The sequence below is a fragment of the Panulirus ornatus genome, chromosome 16, assembly GCF_036320965.1.
Source record: "Panulirus ornatus isolate Po-2019 chromosome 16, ASM3632096v1, whole genome shotgun sequence".
In the NCBI taxonomy this organism is placed as follows: domain Eukaryota; kingdom Metazoa; phylum Arthropoda; class Malacostraca; order Decapoda; family Palinuridae; genus Panulirus; species Panulirus ornatus.
In genome coordinates this window covers 39,956,054-39,970,205 of record NC_092239.1, presented here as the reverse complement: position 1 = coordinate 39,970,205, position 14,152 = coordinate 39,956,054, and the positions used below count along the sequence as shown (strand labels likewise).

Below are 14,152 nucleotides of genomic sequence, written 5' to 3'. Positions count from 1 at the left end.
TTCTCATACATTCTTTAAAGCAATGATCACAATTGTCCGTGATGATGGTATGAAGGTGAAATCGCACTTCAGGAGGAGTTCACACAATTATATTCAACATGCAATTTTTCTATACATGTGGCATGAAATGTTGTATGGAGAAAATCGACCTCATCAGGTGCCAGTACTTAACAAAGTTATCTAAATCCTAACATCACACTTGATTTTTGCCATCCAACACCTATCTTTATAGATCAAGCACTGTCTGCTTTGTCTGGTCGTAACCGTTGTCAGGGAGAGTGATTGGGGGGTCACGTGGTAAGGATTGACCTGGGTAGGTGGGTGAGTCCTGAATAGTTTTTTGTTTTTGTATTTTATCAATTCTCCCATAATGATCTGGTTAATGCTAGTCTGGGCTTTAAAATTGCCTGGGGACAAATTATAGTTCTTAGTATTAGCATTCAAGACAGATTCGAATACATTGTGTGTGGTATAAATAAACAGCAGAGTGGTATAAAATAATGGGATTTTGAAGATCTATGGGGTGGTCAATTTCATGACAATGTTTAGCGATCGCATTTTTGTGGTCATCCCTGTGTACTGAATGTTGGTGCCAATAATACCTCTCTGTTACGCTTTTACTAGTCTGGCCAACATAAATACATTTACATGCCTTGCATTTGATGGTGTAAACACTCCCAATTTTTGCATGATTTGGCCTAATACTTACTAAGGTCTTATTGACAGCATTATTGTACTGGAAAGCAACATTACAAACACTGTTTTCTAGAACATGTCTTAGATTAGTGAAGTTGGAGAGAAGGGCAACACTAAACACTTACTTATCCTTATTTGTCACATTTTTTCTTTACTTTTCTAGAAAAGGAACAGAAATGGGGGCCAAGTGAGGATATTCCCTCTAAGGTTCAGTCCTCTGTTCTTAATGCTACCTCGCTAATGCGGGAAGGAGAGGACGTTATCTCAGAAAGCAAAAATGGGTATGTTTGATGGAATAGTAGTTCCAACAATGTTATATGGTTGCAAGGCATGGGCTATAGATAGGCTTGTATGGAGGAGGTTGGATGTGTTGGAAATGAGATGTTTGAGGACAATATGTGGTGTGAAGTGGTTTGATCGAGTAAGAAATGAAAGGGTAAGAGAAATGAGTAGTAATAAAGAGTGTGGTTGAGAGAGCAGAAGAGGGTGTGTTGAAATGGTTTGGACATATGGAGAGAATGAGTGAGGAAAGATTGACAAAGAGGATATATGTGTCAGAGAAGGAGGGAACAAGAAGCGGGAGACCAAACTGAAGGTGGAAGGATGGAGTGAAAAAGGTTTTGAGCGATTGGGGCCTAAACATACAGGAGGGTGAAAGGCGTGCAAGGAATACAGTGAATTGGAATGATGAGGTATACCAGATTCAACGTGCTGTCAATGGACTGAACCAGGATATGTGAGGCATCTGGGGTAAACCATGGAATGGTCTGTGGGGCCTGGATATGGATGGGGAGCTGTGACTTTGGTGCATTACATATGACAGCTAGAGACTGAGTGTGAACAAATGTGGCCTTTTTTGTCTTTTCCTGGTGCTACCTCACTGAAAGGGGGGGATGCTATTTCCCGTGTGACGGGATAGCGACATGAATGGATGAAGGCAAGCAAGTATGAATATGTACATGTGTATATATGTATACATCTGTGTATGTATATGTATGTATATGTTGATATGTTCTTTTTCTTTTATACTTTGTCGCTGTCTCCCGCGTTTGCGAGGTAGCGCAAGGAAACAGACGAAAGAAATGGCCCAACCCCCCCCCATACACATGTATATACATACGTCCACACACGCAAATATACATACCTACACAGCTTTCCATGGTTTACCCCAGACGCTTCACATGTCTTGATTCAATCCACTGACAGCACATCAACCCCGGTATACCACATTGCTCCAATTCACTCTATTCCTTGCCCTCCTTTCACCCTCCTGCAAGTTCAGGCCCCGATCACACAAAATCTTTTTCACTCCATCTTTCCACCTCCAATTTGGTCTCCCTCTTCTCCTCGTTCCCTCCACCTCCGACACATATATCCTCTTGGTCAACCTTTCCTCACTCATTCTCTCCATGTGCCCAAACCATTTCAAAACACCCTCTTCTGCTCTCACAACCACGCTCTTTTTATTTCCACACATCTCTCTCACCCTTACGTTACTTACTCGATCAAACCACCTCACACCACACATTGTCCTCAGACATCTCATTTCCAGCACATCCATCCTCCTGCGCACAACTCTATCCACAGCCCACGCCCCGCAACCACACAACATTGTTGGAACCACCATTCCCTCAAACACACCCACTTCCGCCCTCCGAGACAACGTTCTCGACTTCCACACATTCCTCAAGGCTCCCAGAACCTTCGCTCCCTCCCCCACCCCATGGTCCACCTCCGCCTCCATGGTCCCATCCGCTGCCAGATCCACTCCCAGACATCCAAAACACTCCACCCCCTCCACATATATATATGTGTATATGAGTGGATGGCCATTCTTCGTCTGTTTCCTGGTGCTGCCTCATTTATGCAGGAAACAGCAATTAATTATAATAATACTTAATTGCAAATTGTTTAATTTGTTTATGGATGGGGTTGTTAGGGAGGTGAATGCGAGAGTTTCGGAAAGAGGGGCAAGTATGCAGTCTGTTGTGGATGAGAGAGCTTGGGAATTGAGTCAGTTGTTGTTTGCTGATGATACAGCACTGGTGGCTGATTCGGGTGAGAAACTGCAGAAGCTGGTGACTGAGTTTGGTAAAGTGTGTGAAAGAAGAAAGCTGAGAGTAAATGTGAATAAGAGCAAGGTTATTAGGTACAGCAGGGTTGAGGGACAAGTTAACTGGGAGGCAAGTTTGAATGGAGAAAAACTGGAGGAAGTGAAGTGTTTTAGATATCTGAGAGTGGATTTGGCAGCAGATGGAATCATGGAAGCGGAAATGAATCATAGGGTGGAGGAGGGGGCAAAAGTTCTGGGAGCGTTAAAAATGTGTGGAAGTCCAGAACATTATCTCGGAAAGCAAAAATGGGTATGTTTGAAGGAACAGTGGTTTCAACAATGTTATATGGCTGCGAGGCGTGGGCTATAGATAGAGTTGTGTGGAGGAGGGTGGATGCACTGGAAATGAGATGTTTGAGGACAATATGTGGTGTGAGGTGGTTTGATCGAGTAAGTAATAATAGGGTAAAAGACATGTGTGGTAATAAAAAGAGTGTGGTTGAAAGAGCAGAAGAGGGTGTTTTGAAATGGTTTGGTCACATGGAGAGAATGGGTGAGGAAAGATTGACCAAGAGGATATATATATGTCAGAGGTGGAGGGAACGAGGGGAAGTGGGAGACCAAACTGGAGGTGGAAAGATGGAGTGAAGAATATTTTGAGTGATCGGGGCCTGAACATGCAGGAGGGTGAAAGGCGTGCAAGGATTAGAGTGAATTGGAACGATGTGGTATACCGGGGTCGACATGCTGTCAATGGATTGAACCAGGGTGTGTGAAGCGTCTGGGGTAAACCATGGAAAGTTGTGTGGGGCCTGGATGTGGAAAGAGAGCTGTGGTTTCAGTGCATTATACATGACAGCTAGAGACTGAGTGTTAACGAATGTGGCCTTTGTTGTCTTTTTCTAGCGCTACCTCATGCACATGCGGGGGGAGGGAGTTGTTATTTCATGTGTGGCGGGGTGGCGATGGGAATGAATAAAGGCAGACAGTATGAATTATGTACATGTGTATATATGTATATGTCTGTGTGTGTATACATATGTATACATTGAGATGTATAGGTATGTATATTTGCGTGTGTGGACGTGTATGTATATACATGTGTATGTGGGTAGGCTGGGCCATTCTTTAGTCTGTTTCCTTGTGCTACCTTGCGAACACAGGAGACAGCGACAAAGCAAAATAAATAAATAAATAAAAAAAATAATAATTTATTTCATTTTTATCATACTTTGTCGCAGTCTCCCACATTTGCGAGGTAGCGCAAGGAAACAGATGAAAGAATGGCCCAATCCACCCACATACACATTTATATACATAAATGCCCACACATGCACATACAAATACCTATACATTTCAAGGTATATATACACATAGATACACAGACATACACATATATACACATGTACTTATACTTCCTGCCTTCATCCATGCTCATTGCCACCCCACCACACATGATGTGGCACCCTCCCTCTCCCTGTGTGCATGGAAGACAGCACTAGGGAAAGACAACAAAGGCCACTTTCGTTCAAACTCAATCTCTAGCTGTCATGTGTAATGCACTGAAAACATAGCTCCCTTTCCACATCTAGGCCCCACAAAACTTTCCATGGTTTACCCCAGACGCTTCACATGCCCTAGTTCAATCCACTGACAGCATGTCGACCTGGTATACCACGTCGCGTTCCTGAGCTGGGTACCCATTTCACTGACCAACCCCCATTGGTGGATGAACAGCTCAGTCAACTGTGGACTGACTGCTGCAACCAGGATTCGAATCTATGCGCTTGACCCTGGGTAGTCTATGAATGCATCTCAGTCAGGAACGCTAAGTGCTACACCACTTAAATCCATATGTGATGGCATTCACCATCAACAATGGATGTATGTAAGAAGTGTGTTATACGCACCAAGTTCATGTCAAATAAAGAAACAATACCTCCATATCCTCCCCTCTTATCTCAAAGTGTAGAACATGTCAGCCACAGCTCCTACTCCTGGTTACTCATCATTTCACCAGGCCAACACAAAGGCAGTTATACAGTGAAGTGTCTTTGATTCACCATTCTATAGATTGGAAATTCCCATGGTTTTGAAAGAAAACCATCTGCCCTACTTTGGCAAAGTTTCTATGATCCAGAAAACTGCCACTGTCATCAGGTGCGGTGGTCATCTGGGTACTCCATGGTCAGCCTCTGTACCTAGTGACTTACATCTGCAGACATGTTCACATATACATACAGTTTTGGGTTATTCTTCATGTAATACACTGCAAAATGGAATAAAATAATATCCAAAACAATCATTAAGACAAAGAAACTAAGCAAATATAGGAATCATCATTGTATAATCAAAGGAGAGACCTCTTCCTCATGAGTTCAGCTAAGGTTGGCTATCATAAGTTACAGTAAAATGTAATAGGGCAATAAACAAAACATTTATGAAAAAAAAGAATCTAGACAAAATCAAAGAATGTTATCACATAATCCAAGAAGGAATTACTTCCTAATGATGAGTTCAGCTGTGGTTGGCTATTGAAACAGCATGGGCACATGGCTCAACTAGTAATGCTATTATGCATGCACACACATATCTTTCTTTTTCTTTCATACTATTCGCTATTTCCCGCGTTAGCAAGGTAGCGTTAAGAACAGAGGACTGGGCCTCTGAGGGAATATCATCACCTGGCCTCGTTCTCTGTTCCTTCTTTTGGGAAAAAAAAAAAAAAAAAAAAAACGAGAGGGGAGGATTTCCAGCCCCCCGCTCCCTCCCCTTTTAGTCGCCTTCTACGACACGCAGGGAATACGTGGGAAGTATTCTTTCTCCCCAATCCCCAGGGATTACACACACACATATACAGTATATAAATGTTAATTTCACACTTACAGTTCATGTAATGTACAGCAAAATGTAATAGAACAATTTTTTTTTTTTTTTTTTTGCTTTGTCGCTGTCTCCCGCGTTTGAGAGGTAGCGCAAGGAAACAGACGAAAGAAATGGCCCAACCCACCCCCATACACATGTATATGCATACGTCCACACACGCAAATATACATACCTACACAGCTTTCCATGGTTTACCCCAGACGCTTCACATGCCCTGATTCAATCCACTGACAGCACGTCAACCGCGGTATACCACATTGATCCAATTCACTCTATTCCTTGCCCTCCTTTCACCCTCCTGCATGTTCAGGCCCCAGTCACACAAAATCTTTTTCACTCCATCTTTCCACCTCCAATTTGGTCTCCCACTTCTCCTCGTTCCCTCCACCTCCGACATATATATCCTCTTGGTCAATCTTTCCTCACTCATTCTCTCCATGTGCCCAAACCATTTCAAAACACCCTCTTCTGCTCTCTCAACCACGCTCTTTTTATTTCCACACATCTCTCTTACCCTTACGTTACTTACTCGATCAAACCACCTCACACCACACATTCTCCTCAAACATCTCATTTCCAGCACATCCACCCTCCTGCGCACAACTCTATCCATAGCCCACGCCTCGCAACCATACAACATTGTTGGAACCACTATTCCTTTAAACATACCCATTTTTGCTTTCCGAGATAATGTTCTCGACTTCCACACATTCTTCAAGGCTCCCAGAATTTTCGCCTCCTCCCCCACCCTATGATCCACTTCCACTTCCATGGTTCCATCCGCTGCCAGATCCACTCCCAGATATCTAAAGCACTTTACTTCCTCCAGTTTTTCTCCATTCAAACTTACCTCCCAACTGACAATTTAAAAAACAATTAATAAGACTATGAAACTAGGCAAAAATAGAAAATGCTACTGTCCAATCAAAGACGAGATTGTTTCACTAGTTCAGCAAAGGCTGGCCATCTCATCTCAGCTAACTTTCTGAATATGGTTCATGTAATTTACTTCTAAATGTAATAAAATAGCATATGAAACAACAACTAAGACTAAGAAACTAAGAAAACAGTGGAGAATGGTCTTGTGCAACTGAAGAAGAGATTGCTTTCTCACATCAAGTTCAGTCGCAATCAGGTGTTGTAAAAGCATAATTATGTGGCTGATGTATAGACTCATTTTTGTATGTACATCTATGTACACCATATACTTCTGATCACTGCAAAATGAAATAAATCTACGATAAAGAATAATCAATAATATAAAAATTAGCAAATAAAATGAATCATATCAAATAATCAGATGTAGTTCTATATCATATGAGCCAGTTGCAAGGCCTCAATCAGGCACAGTATACTCAAGGGATCAGCAAGCTTCAGCTAAACACATTGATTTTGCTGTGACCTTTCCTATCTGGACAAGGTATAACATTTTAAGAAATCACTATGGATTCCTAGAAACCATACCCTAATGACAAGTAAGCCCTGTCACACATAATCATGTTACACTTACTGTCCTCAAGACAGTAGAAATCATACAAAAATGTTGATTTTGCTAAGACCTTTCCTATCTGGACAAGGTATAACATTTTATGGATTTCAAGAAATCATACCCTAATGACAAGTAAGTCCTGTCAAACATAAGCATGTTACACTTACTGTCCTCAAGACGCTAGAAATCATACAAAAACTTGATAAAATGGTTTCAGTTAAAAAAAGAAAGCACTGAATATGGTCTTGGTACATCCACCTTGTACACATCAAAAACGATCCAGAAGAAAACAAAAATTCTGTACTGAAAGTAAAACCAGTCAAGGCATGCATTCATCTCGGTATCAATTTATGATTCTGAATCAGTGTGTTAACAGAAAATCAATACTGCGCTATACAGTAAAAGAGAGGGAAATCATCCTACACTTGTCATATAGCAGATACCATATTGTACTCATCACTACCTCAGGACCACTGACTACGAAGCTGTCAGTCTCACATATGTCACCTGTCTATCTTTATCCTCCACCCAGCCACAGTATTACAGTATACTCATTTGGACTAAGTATCTAATGGTTTGACTTGTCTTTTCTTTTATAACAATACTGCACTTCTTTAAATCTTTATACTGCAGATATCAACTCCTTTCCTTACACATATTTCATTGGCGTACTTCAAAAGACACATATTCTTACTTCTGTCTTTAATCATTTAATATACAAATAGGTATATTAGCAGAACATTTTGTTACATATGACTCATTTTTGAAAATAGAGTACTGTATTCCTTACTATTCAAATAAATGCTTTGCAGGAGCATACTCAATATATGAGGAATGGAGTTAGATTATTCAACTCTTTTTCAGTATATTCTCTTCAAAATGGAAGACTTTGATAGTATAAAAGAGCTTTGAATTAGATAACTATATTTCAAGAAAAAAATTGCCTACATTTGTGGTCTTTACTTTCTCCTAAACCTTTACAATCCATGGAAACATTCACTATCTATACCCTGGAGAAATTGCTAGTCTTGCAAATGCTTTGCACAAGGCATTCCAATCTAAAGAAATTTCACAGTATCACTTTCTGTGTATTTTTTCCTTTTGCTTCCCAATCTGTCAATTCCTGGTAAAATAGGGAAGGGTGTCTTCTGGACCTAATGCACTGTTTATGGTTTAAAGCCAAAAGCATGTTTATATGCACCTGATCCAGAATGTATATAGAAAAACAAAAATAAATAACTCACTTGCTGGGTGGGAAAGATGAATATGTTTCTGAAGTAGACTGCAGGGCTGGGAATGCATTATTTATGGATATTTGACCAAGGTGAGCCACTAACACATCAGGGCTCATGTGAGACTCAGGCAGCACGACTACTGGGGTCTCCAAGACAATGTCCAAGCTAGAGAAATTATCAAATTAACAATCCATAAACTTTTCTTACTATTAAGGTTCTACATTTTAGTAAGTCCTCATATGCATAAGAAACACTCCAGTGCAACTTATATGAAAACAGAATTTTGGAATATCAACATAACCTCCATGTTACACATTTCTAAGGGAAGAAAATATGAAAATAACAGAATTCTCTTTACAATCTCCATCATAAACTGTTAGTATTTTTTTCTAGATCCATAAAGTACCTCTTAATGCTCTAAAAAATATTCACACTCAAAATAATAAAAAAACATGCAATTTTGCAATGCTCTTGTTTTGCTCGATCCCTATTTCTCCTGAAAACTTGGTCTAGTAGCAACAACACACATTAGAATATAATAAAGCTCACCTATCCCCCTATTTATCACCAAGCCATACCCTAGTGTAATTCACATCCCTGTCCACACTTTACCTAAAAACTCATTTTTGAAAAAACAAGAAATCCAGGCAAATTCTTTGGTTAAAACTGAGGCTTGGGTAACTTGGCCTGCCTGTTATTCATAAAATAATCTACAAAAGATATTTTCTAAATAAGCTATTCATAGACTTGTAATGGAGTTGAACTTTCCATCACTGTTATACATGGATGTAAAGACGAATTTTTCTTCAGGGAAAGGATGAGATTTGCAGGCTTTGAAACTCAAAAATCCTTTTCTTTCCAAGGCAGTGTATTGTGAGCAATGTAATCCTTAAAACTAAATAATGCCCTCTCATTTGTTCCAGGTCAACCCTTGGCCAGTGAGAAACTACCGGAGACAGATGACAACATCAACCCACTGTCTCTCAGCCACAGAAAGGTAACATATATATGGGTCACTGGTATCAAACTAAAAGCAGTCAATATTGGTAAAGAAAAAGGTTTTCATATACAAGGGAGAGGAATGAAGAGCATAAGTCCAAGAAAAAATGTTTGTATGGAGCCAACTCAGATAGAATAGTTTTTCAAATTTCAAAACCTACATTTCTCTTCAGTGCAGTTTGTCCATGGGGGGACATCCATATGAAGGAAGAGGCTTTAGAAAGTAGCCTTCATATAAGAAGACTTAACCCAAAAGTGGAATAGGTATCTTCAATGGTTAATCAGGGGTACACTAAAATCTTTCTCTGCTGAAGGAAGAATCCTTATAGCCATACAGGGTCTGATGATGGTGGAAGACAAGAGCCAAAGAACCTACGCCCTTAAATATCTATCTATCTATCTACATCTCTGATGCCTGTTCCCATTTGAAACTTCCTCAAAGGGGTAGCCACAGCAATATGATTCTCCATAGCTAGCGAACTCCAGTGCTGCCTCTTAGCTTAGTACCTCACCCTTAAAAGGCTTCTGGTAGAGGGCAACTATAGCATAGTGTTGCAGGGGCTCCTACCTAATGTTCCTAATGACTACTTCTAAAACTCACTATTGTAATTCTGATACTAAAGAAGCTTCATGCCCTCAATCAGTTGTTCAGTTGAAGTTACAAAGTCAAAACATGTCATCAATATAACATCACATCTGCTAACAACCAGTAACATCCTCCAGTTTCATACTCATCCAAGCCTAGCTTGTTTGCTCTTACCCTTGAGTATCTAACGACAAAGTTATAATAGTATAATAGTATAACCTTGATTGGTTAGCTTAAAGCTTAGTAAAGATTCTCTCAAAGCCTGAAAACTTTTCCCTCACCCTAACATAGTATTAAACAAAATGAAAAGTTAATATCTGGGTTGGGAAATGATCATTAACTAATCAGAAATAAACATAAGTGCCCAGCCAACAATGCAAGAATGCTAGACTCTCAGCTTACAAAAAGGCCTACAGAGACATAATGATTAGATTATTTCTAACAAGCAATTTCTCTATTAATCATACATCCTCAGAAATGGAACATACTATCTAGAAAATTTCATTCAATTTAATCCATGGACTGAATTCAAAAATAATTTTCAATGTATCTAACTTTTCTTATGTGGGATATAGCACATGACAGAAAAGAAATGAAAAATTCTTTACTTCCCTTTTTCCTCTTAAAAGTAAAGTAGCTTAAGTAACTATATGTGCAGGTGGGGGTTGATATGCTCCAAAATTTTACGTGTGACTAATGATATCTTGAGGGGTTGGTATGCGTGTCCTCACCCAACACCATTCAGTACCCATCACAGGAGTGTTACTATATAGGAATAATTCATCAGTTATATTTGTGATTACTGTCTCACAGTATATGGAGACAGTTGTTATCACTCTTGATATACAGCTTACATCGTAATGTAGCATACATGGTCTATAACTGCACACAAGATTCCTCCTGACGTTTTAATCCCATCTTATATTCAAATCATGAAAACAAGTTCATTGCTTATGAACCTGGTCGATGAGATGCTTTCACTGCCGGTTATGAACCATATCCATGCTAACATGTTATGATTTTACATTTTTCATGCCATTCGTCATGGAAACCTCACAGGAAATAGGGGGAGCCATTGTCACCCTTTACAATGAGGGTCACAGCATTTCTGAAATTGCCAGACAAGTCGGTGTGCACCAAAATACCATTTCTCTATGAATCAGGTGATACAGCGAGGCTGGGGCTACAGCTGATTGGCAGTGGAGTGGAAGATCATGCAGCACTACCCTGAAGGACAACCAGGTTAACTAGTTGTATTTGTATTCATGCTGTAATGTGGGTATTCAAAACAAGAGTAGCACACACTTCTGATGCCAACTCAGATGCTTATCAATATGAGATGATATACCAATACAGAACAAAGCTGTTAAAGATGATAATTGCTTGTTAGAAAATATAAGCCATAACACAAATGGAAGGTCAAGCTTTCACAAGTTCTGTAAAGTAATAAAATTACTTTATATAATTTTTGTTGTCTGATTGCTTAATTGTGAAATCAAAATATATCAGCGTGAGTGACTTCAAGAGGCTGTTTACAACATTAAAAATATGATTGGAAAATAAATCAAAATAAGGCATCCACATTAATGCAGGGCTAATGACCTCCAATCTAAACAGCCCTCAAGAACCAAAGTGTATTGACCATGGTCTCATAATGTTTCTAACACAGTATGTACAGATACTTGTTTTAGATACTGTATTTCAGCTCTTAATCCAGAAACAAGAGATAGTAGATACAATAGTTTTTCAATGGCAGGTATAAATTCTTTCAAATATTTGTGCTTTAAAATAACCTGTAGTGAGGTTAACCTTAAATATATATATATTCATTATCATAATTATACTTTGTCAATGTCTCCTGCGTTAGCGAAGTAGCACAAGGAAACAGATGAAAGAATGGCCAAACCCACCCACATACACATGTATATACATACACATCCACATACGCACAAATACATACCTATACATTTCAACGTATACATATACACATATACATACACAGACATATAGATATATACACATATACATAATTCATACTTGCTGCCTTTATTCATTCCGTCATCACCCCGCCACACATGAAATGACAACCCCCTCCCCCCACATGCGCACGAGGTAGCACTAGGAAAAGACAACAAAGGCCACATTCGTTCACACTCAGTCTCTAGCTGTCATGTATAATACACGGAAACCACAGCTCCCTTTCCACAACCAGGCCAAACAAAACTTTCCATGGTGTACCCCAGACACTTCACATCCCCTGGTTCAATTCATTGACAGCACATCGACCCCAGTATACCACATCATTTCAATTCACTCTATTCCTTGCATGCCTTTCACCCTCCCATGTTCAGGCCCCAATCGCTCAAAATCTTTTTCACTCCATCTTTCCACCTCCAATTTGGTCTTCCACTTCTCATTCCCTCCACCTCTGACACATAAACATCCTCTTGGTCAATCTTTCCTCATTTATTCTCTCCATGTGACCAAACCACTTCAATACACCCTCATCTGCTCTCTCAACCACACTCTTTTTATCAACACACATCTCTCTTACCCTTTCATTACTTACTCGATCAAACTACCTCACACCACATATTGCCCTCAAACATCTCATTTCCAACACATCCTCCCTCCTCCATGCAACCCTATCTATAGCCCATGCCTCGCAACCATATAACATTGTTGGAACCACTATTCCTTTAAACATAGCCATTTTTGCTTTCCGAGATAATGTTCTTGCCTTCCACACATTTTTCAACACTTCCAGAACTTTCACCCCCTCCCCCACCATGTGACTCACTTCTGCTTCCATGGTTCCATATGCTGCCAAATCCACTCCCACATATCTAAAACAGTTCACTTCCTCCAGTTTTTCTTCATTCAAACTTACTTCCCAATTGACTTGTCCCTCAACCCTACTGTACCTAATAACCTTGCTCTTATTCACATTTACTCTGAACTTTCTTCTTTCACACACTTTACCAAACAGTCACCAGCTTCTGCAGTTTCTCACCTGAATCAGCCACCCGCACTGTATCATCACCGAACAACAACTGACACTTCCCAAGCTCTCTCATTCACAACAGACTGCATACTTACCCCTCTCTCCAAAACTCTTGCATTCACCTCCCTAACAACCCCATCCATAAACAAATTAAACAACCATGGAGACATCACACACCCCTGCCGCAAACCGATATCCACCGAGAACCAATCATTTTCCTCACTTCCTACTCGTACATATTCCTTACATCCTCGATAAAAACTTTTCACTGCTTCTAGCAACTTGCCTCCCACACCATATATTCTTAATACCTTCCACAGAGCATCTCTATCAACTCTATCATATACCTTCGCCAGATCCATAAATGCTACATACAAATCCATTGGCTTTTCTAAGTATTTCTCACATACATTCTTCAAAGCAAACACCTGATCCACACATCCTCTACCACTTCTGAAACCACACTGCTCTTCCCCAATCTGATGCTCTGTACAAGCCTTCAGCCTCTCAATCAATACCCTCCCATATAATTTCCCAGGAATACTAAACGAACTTATACTTCTGTAATTTAAGCACTCACCTCTATCCCCTTTGCCTTTGTACAATGGCACTATGCATGCATTCTGCCAATCCTCAGGCACTTCACCATGAGCCATACACTCATTTGCCCTCTTTTTCACCTCTTGCACCTTTCTCTTGACCTCCTGCCTCATTCTTTTATACATCTCCCAGCCATTTACACTATTTCCCTGCAAAAATCATCCAAATGCCTCTCTCTTCTCTTTCACTAATAATCTTACTTCTTCATCCCACTACTCACTACCCTTTCTAATCTTCCCACCTCCCACACTTCTCTTGCCACAAGCATCTTTTGCGCAAGCCATCACTGCTTCCCTAAATACATCCCATTCCTCTCCCACTCCCCTTACTTCCTTTGCTCTCACCTTTTTCCATTCTGCACTCAGTCTCTCCTGGTACTTCCTCACACAAGCCTCCTTACCAAGCTCACTTACTCTCACCACTCTCTTCACCTCAACATTTTCTCTTCTTTCCTGAAAACCTCTACAAATCTTCACCTTCGCCTCCACAAGATAATGATCAGACATCCCTCCAGTTGCACCTCTCAGCACATTAACATCCAAAAATCTCTCTTTCACGCGCCTATCAATTAATACGTAATCCAATAACGCTCTCTGGCCATCTC

The 14,152-nt window shown here is 40.2% G+C and overlaps 1 protein-coding gene across 1 annotated transcript in view; it reads right to left on the bottom strand.

Moving 5' to 3' along the window:
• Nucleotides 1–14,152, bottom strand: part of Vps13D (vacuolar protein sorting 13D) — a 772,012-nt gene that overhangs the window by 571,227 nt on the left and 186,633 nt on the right. The window contains exon 21 of the mRNA XM_071670877.1: nucleotides 8,369–8,524. Within this exon, the coding sequence (XP_071526978.1) occupies nucleotides 8,369–8,524 (156 nt within the window). The remainder of the gene's footprint in view (nucleotides 1–8,368; nucleotides 8,525–14,152) is intronic.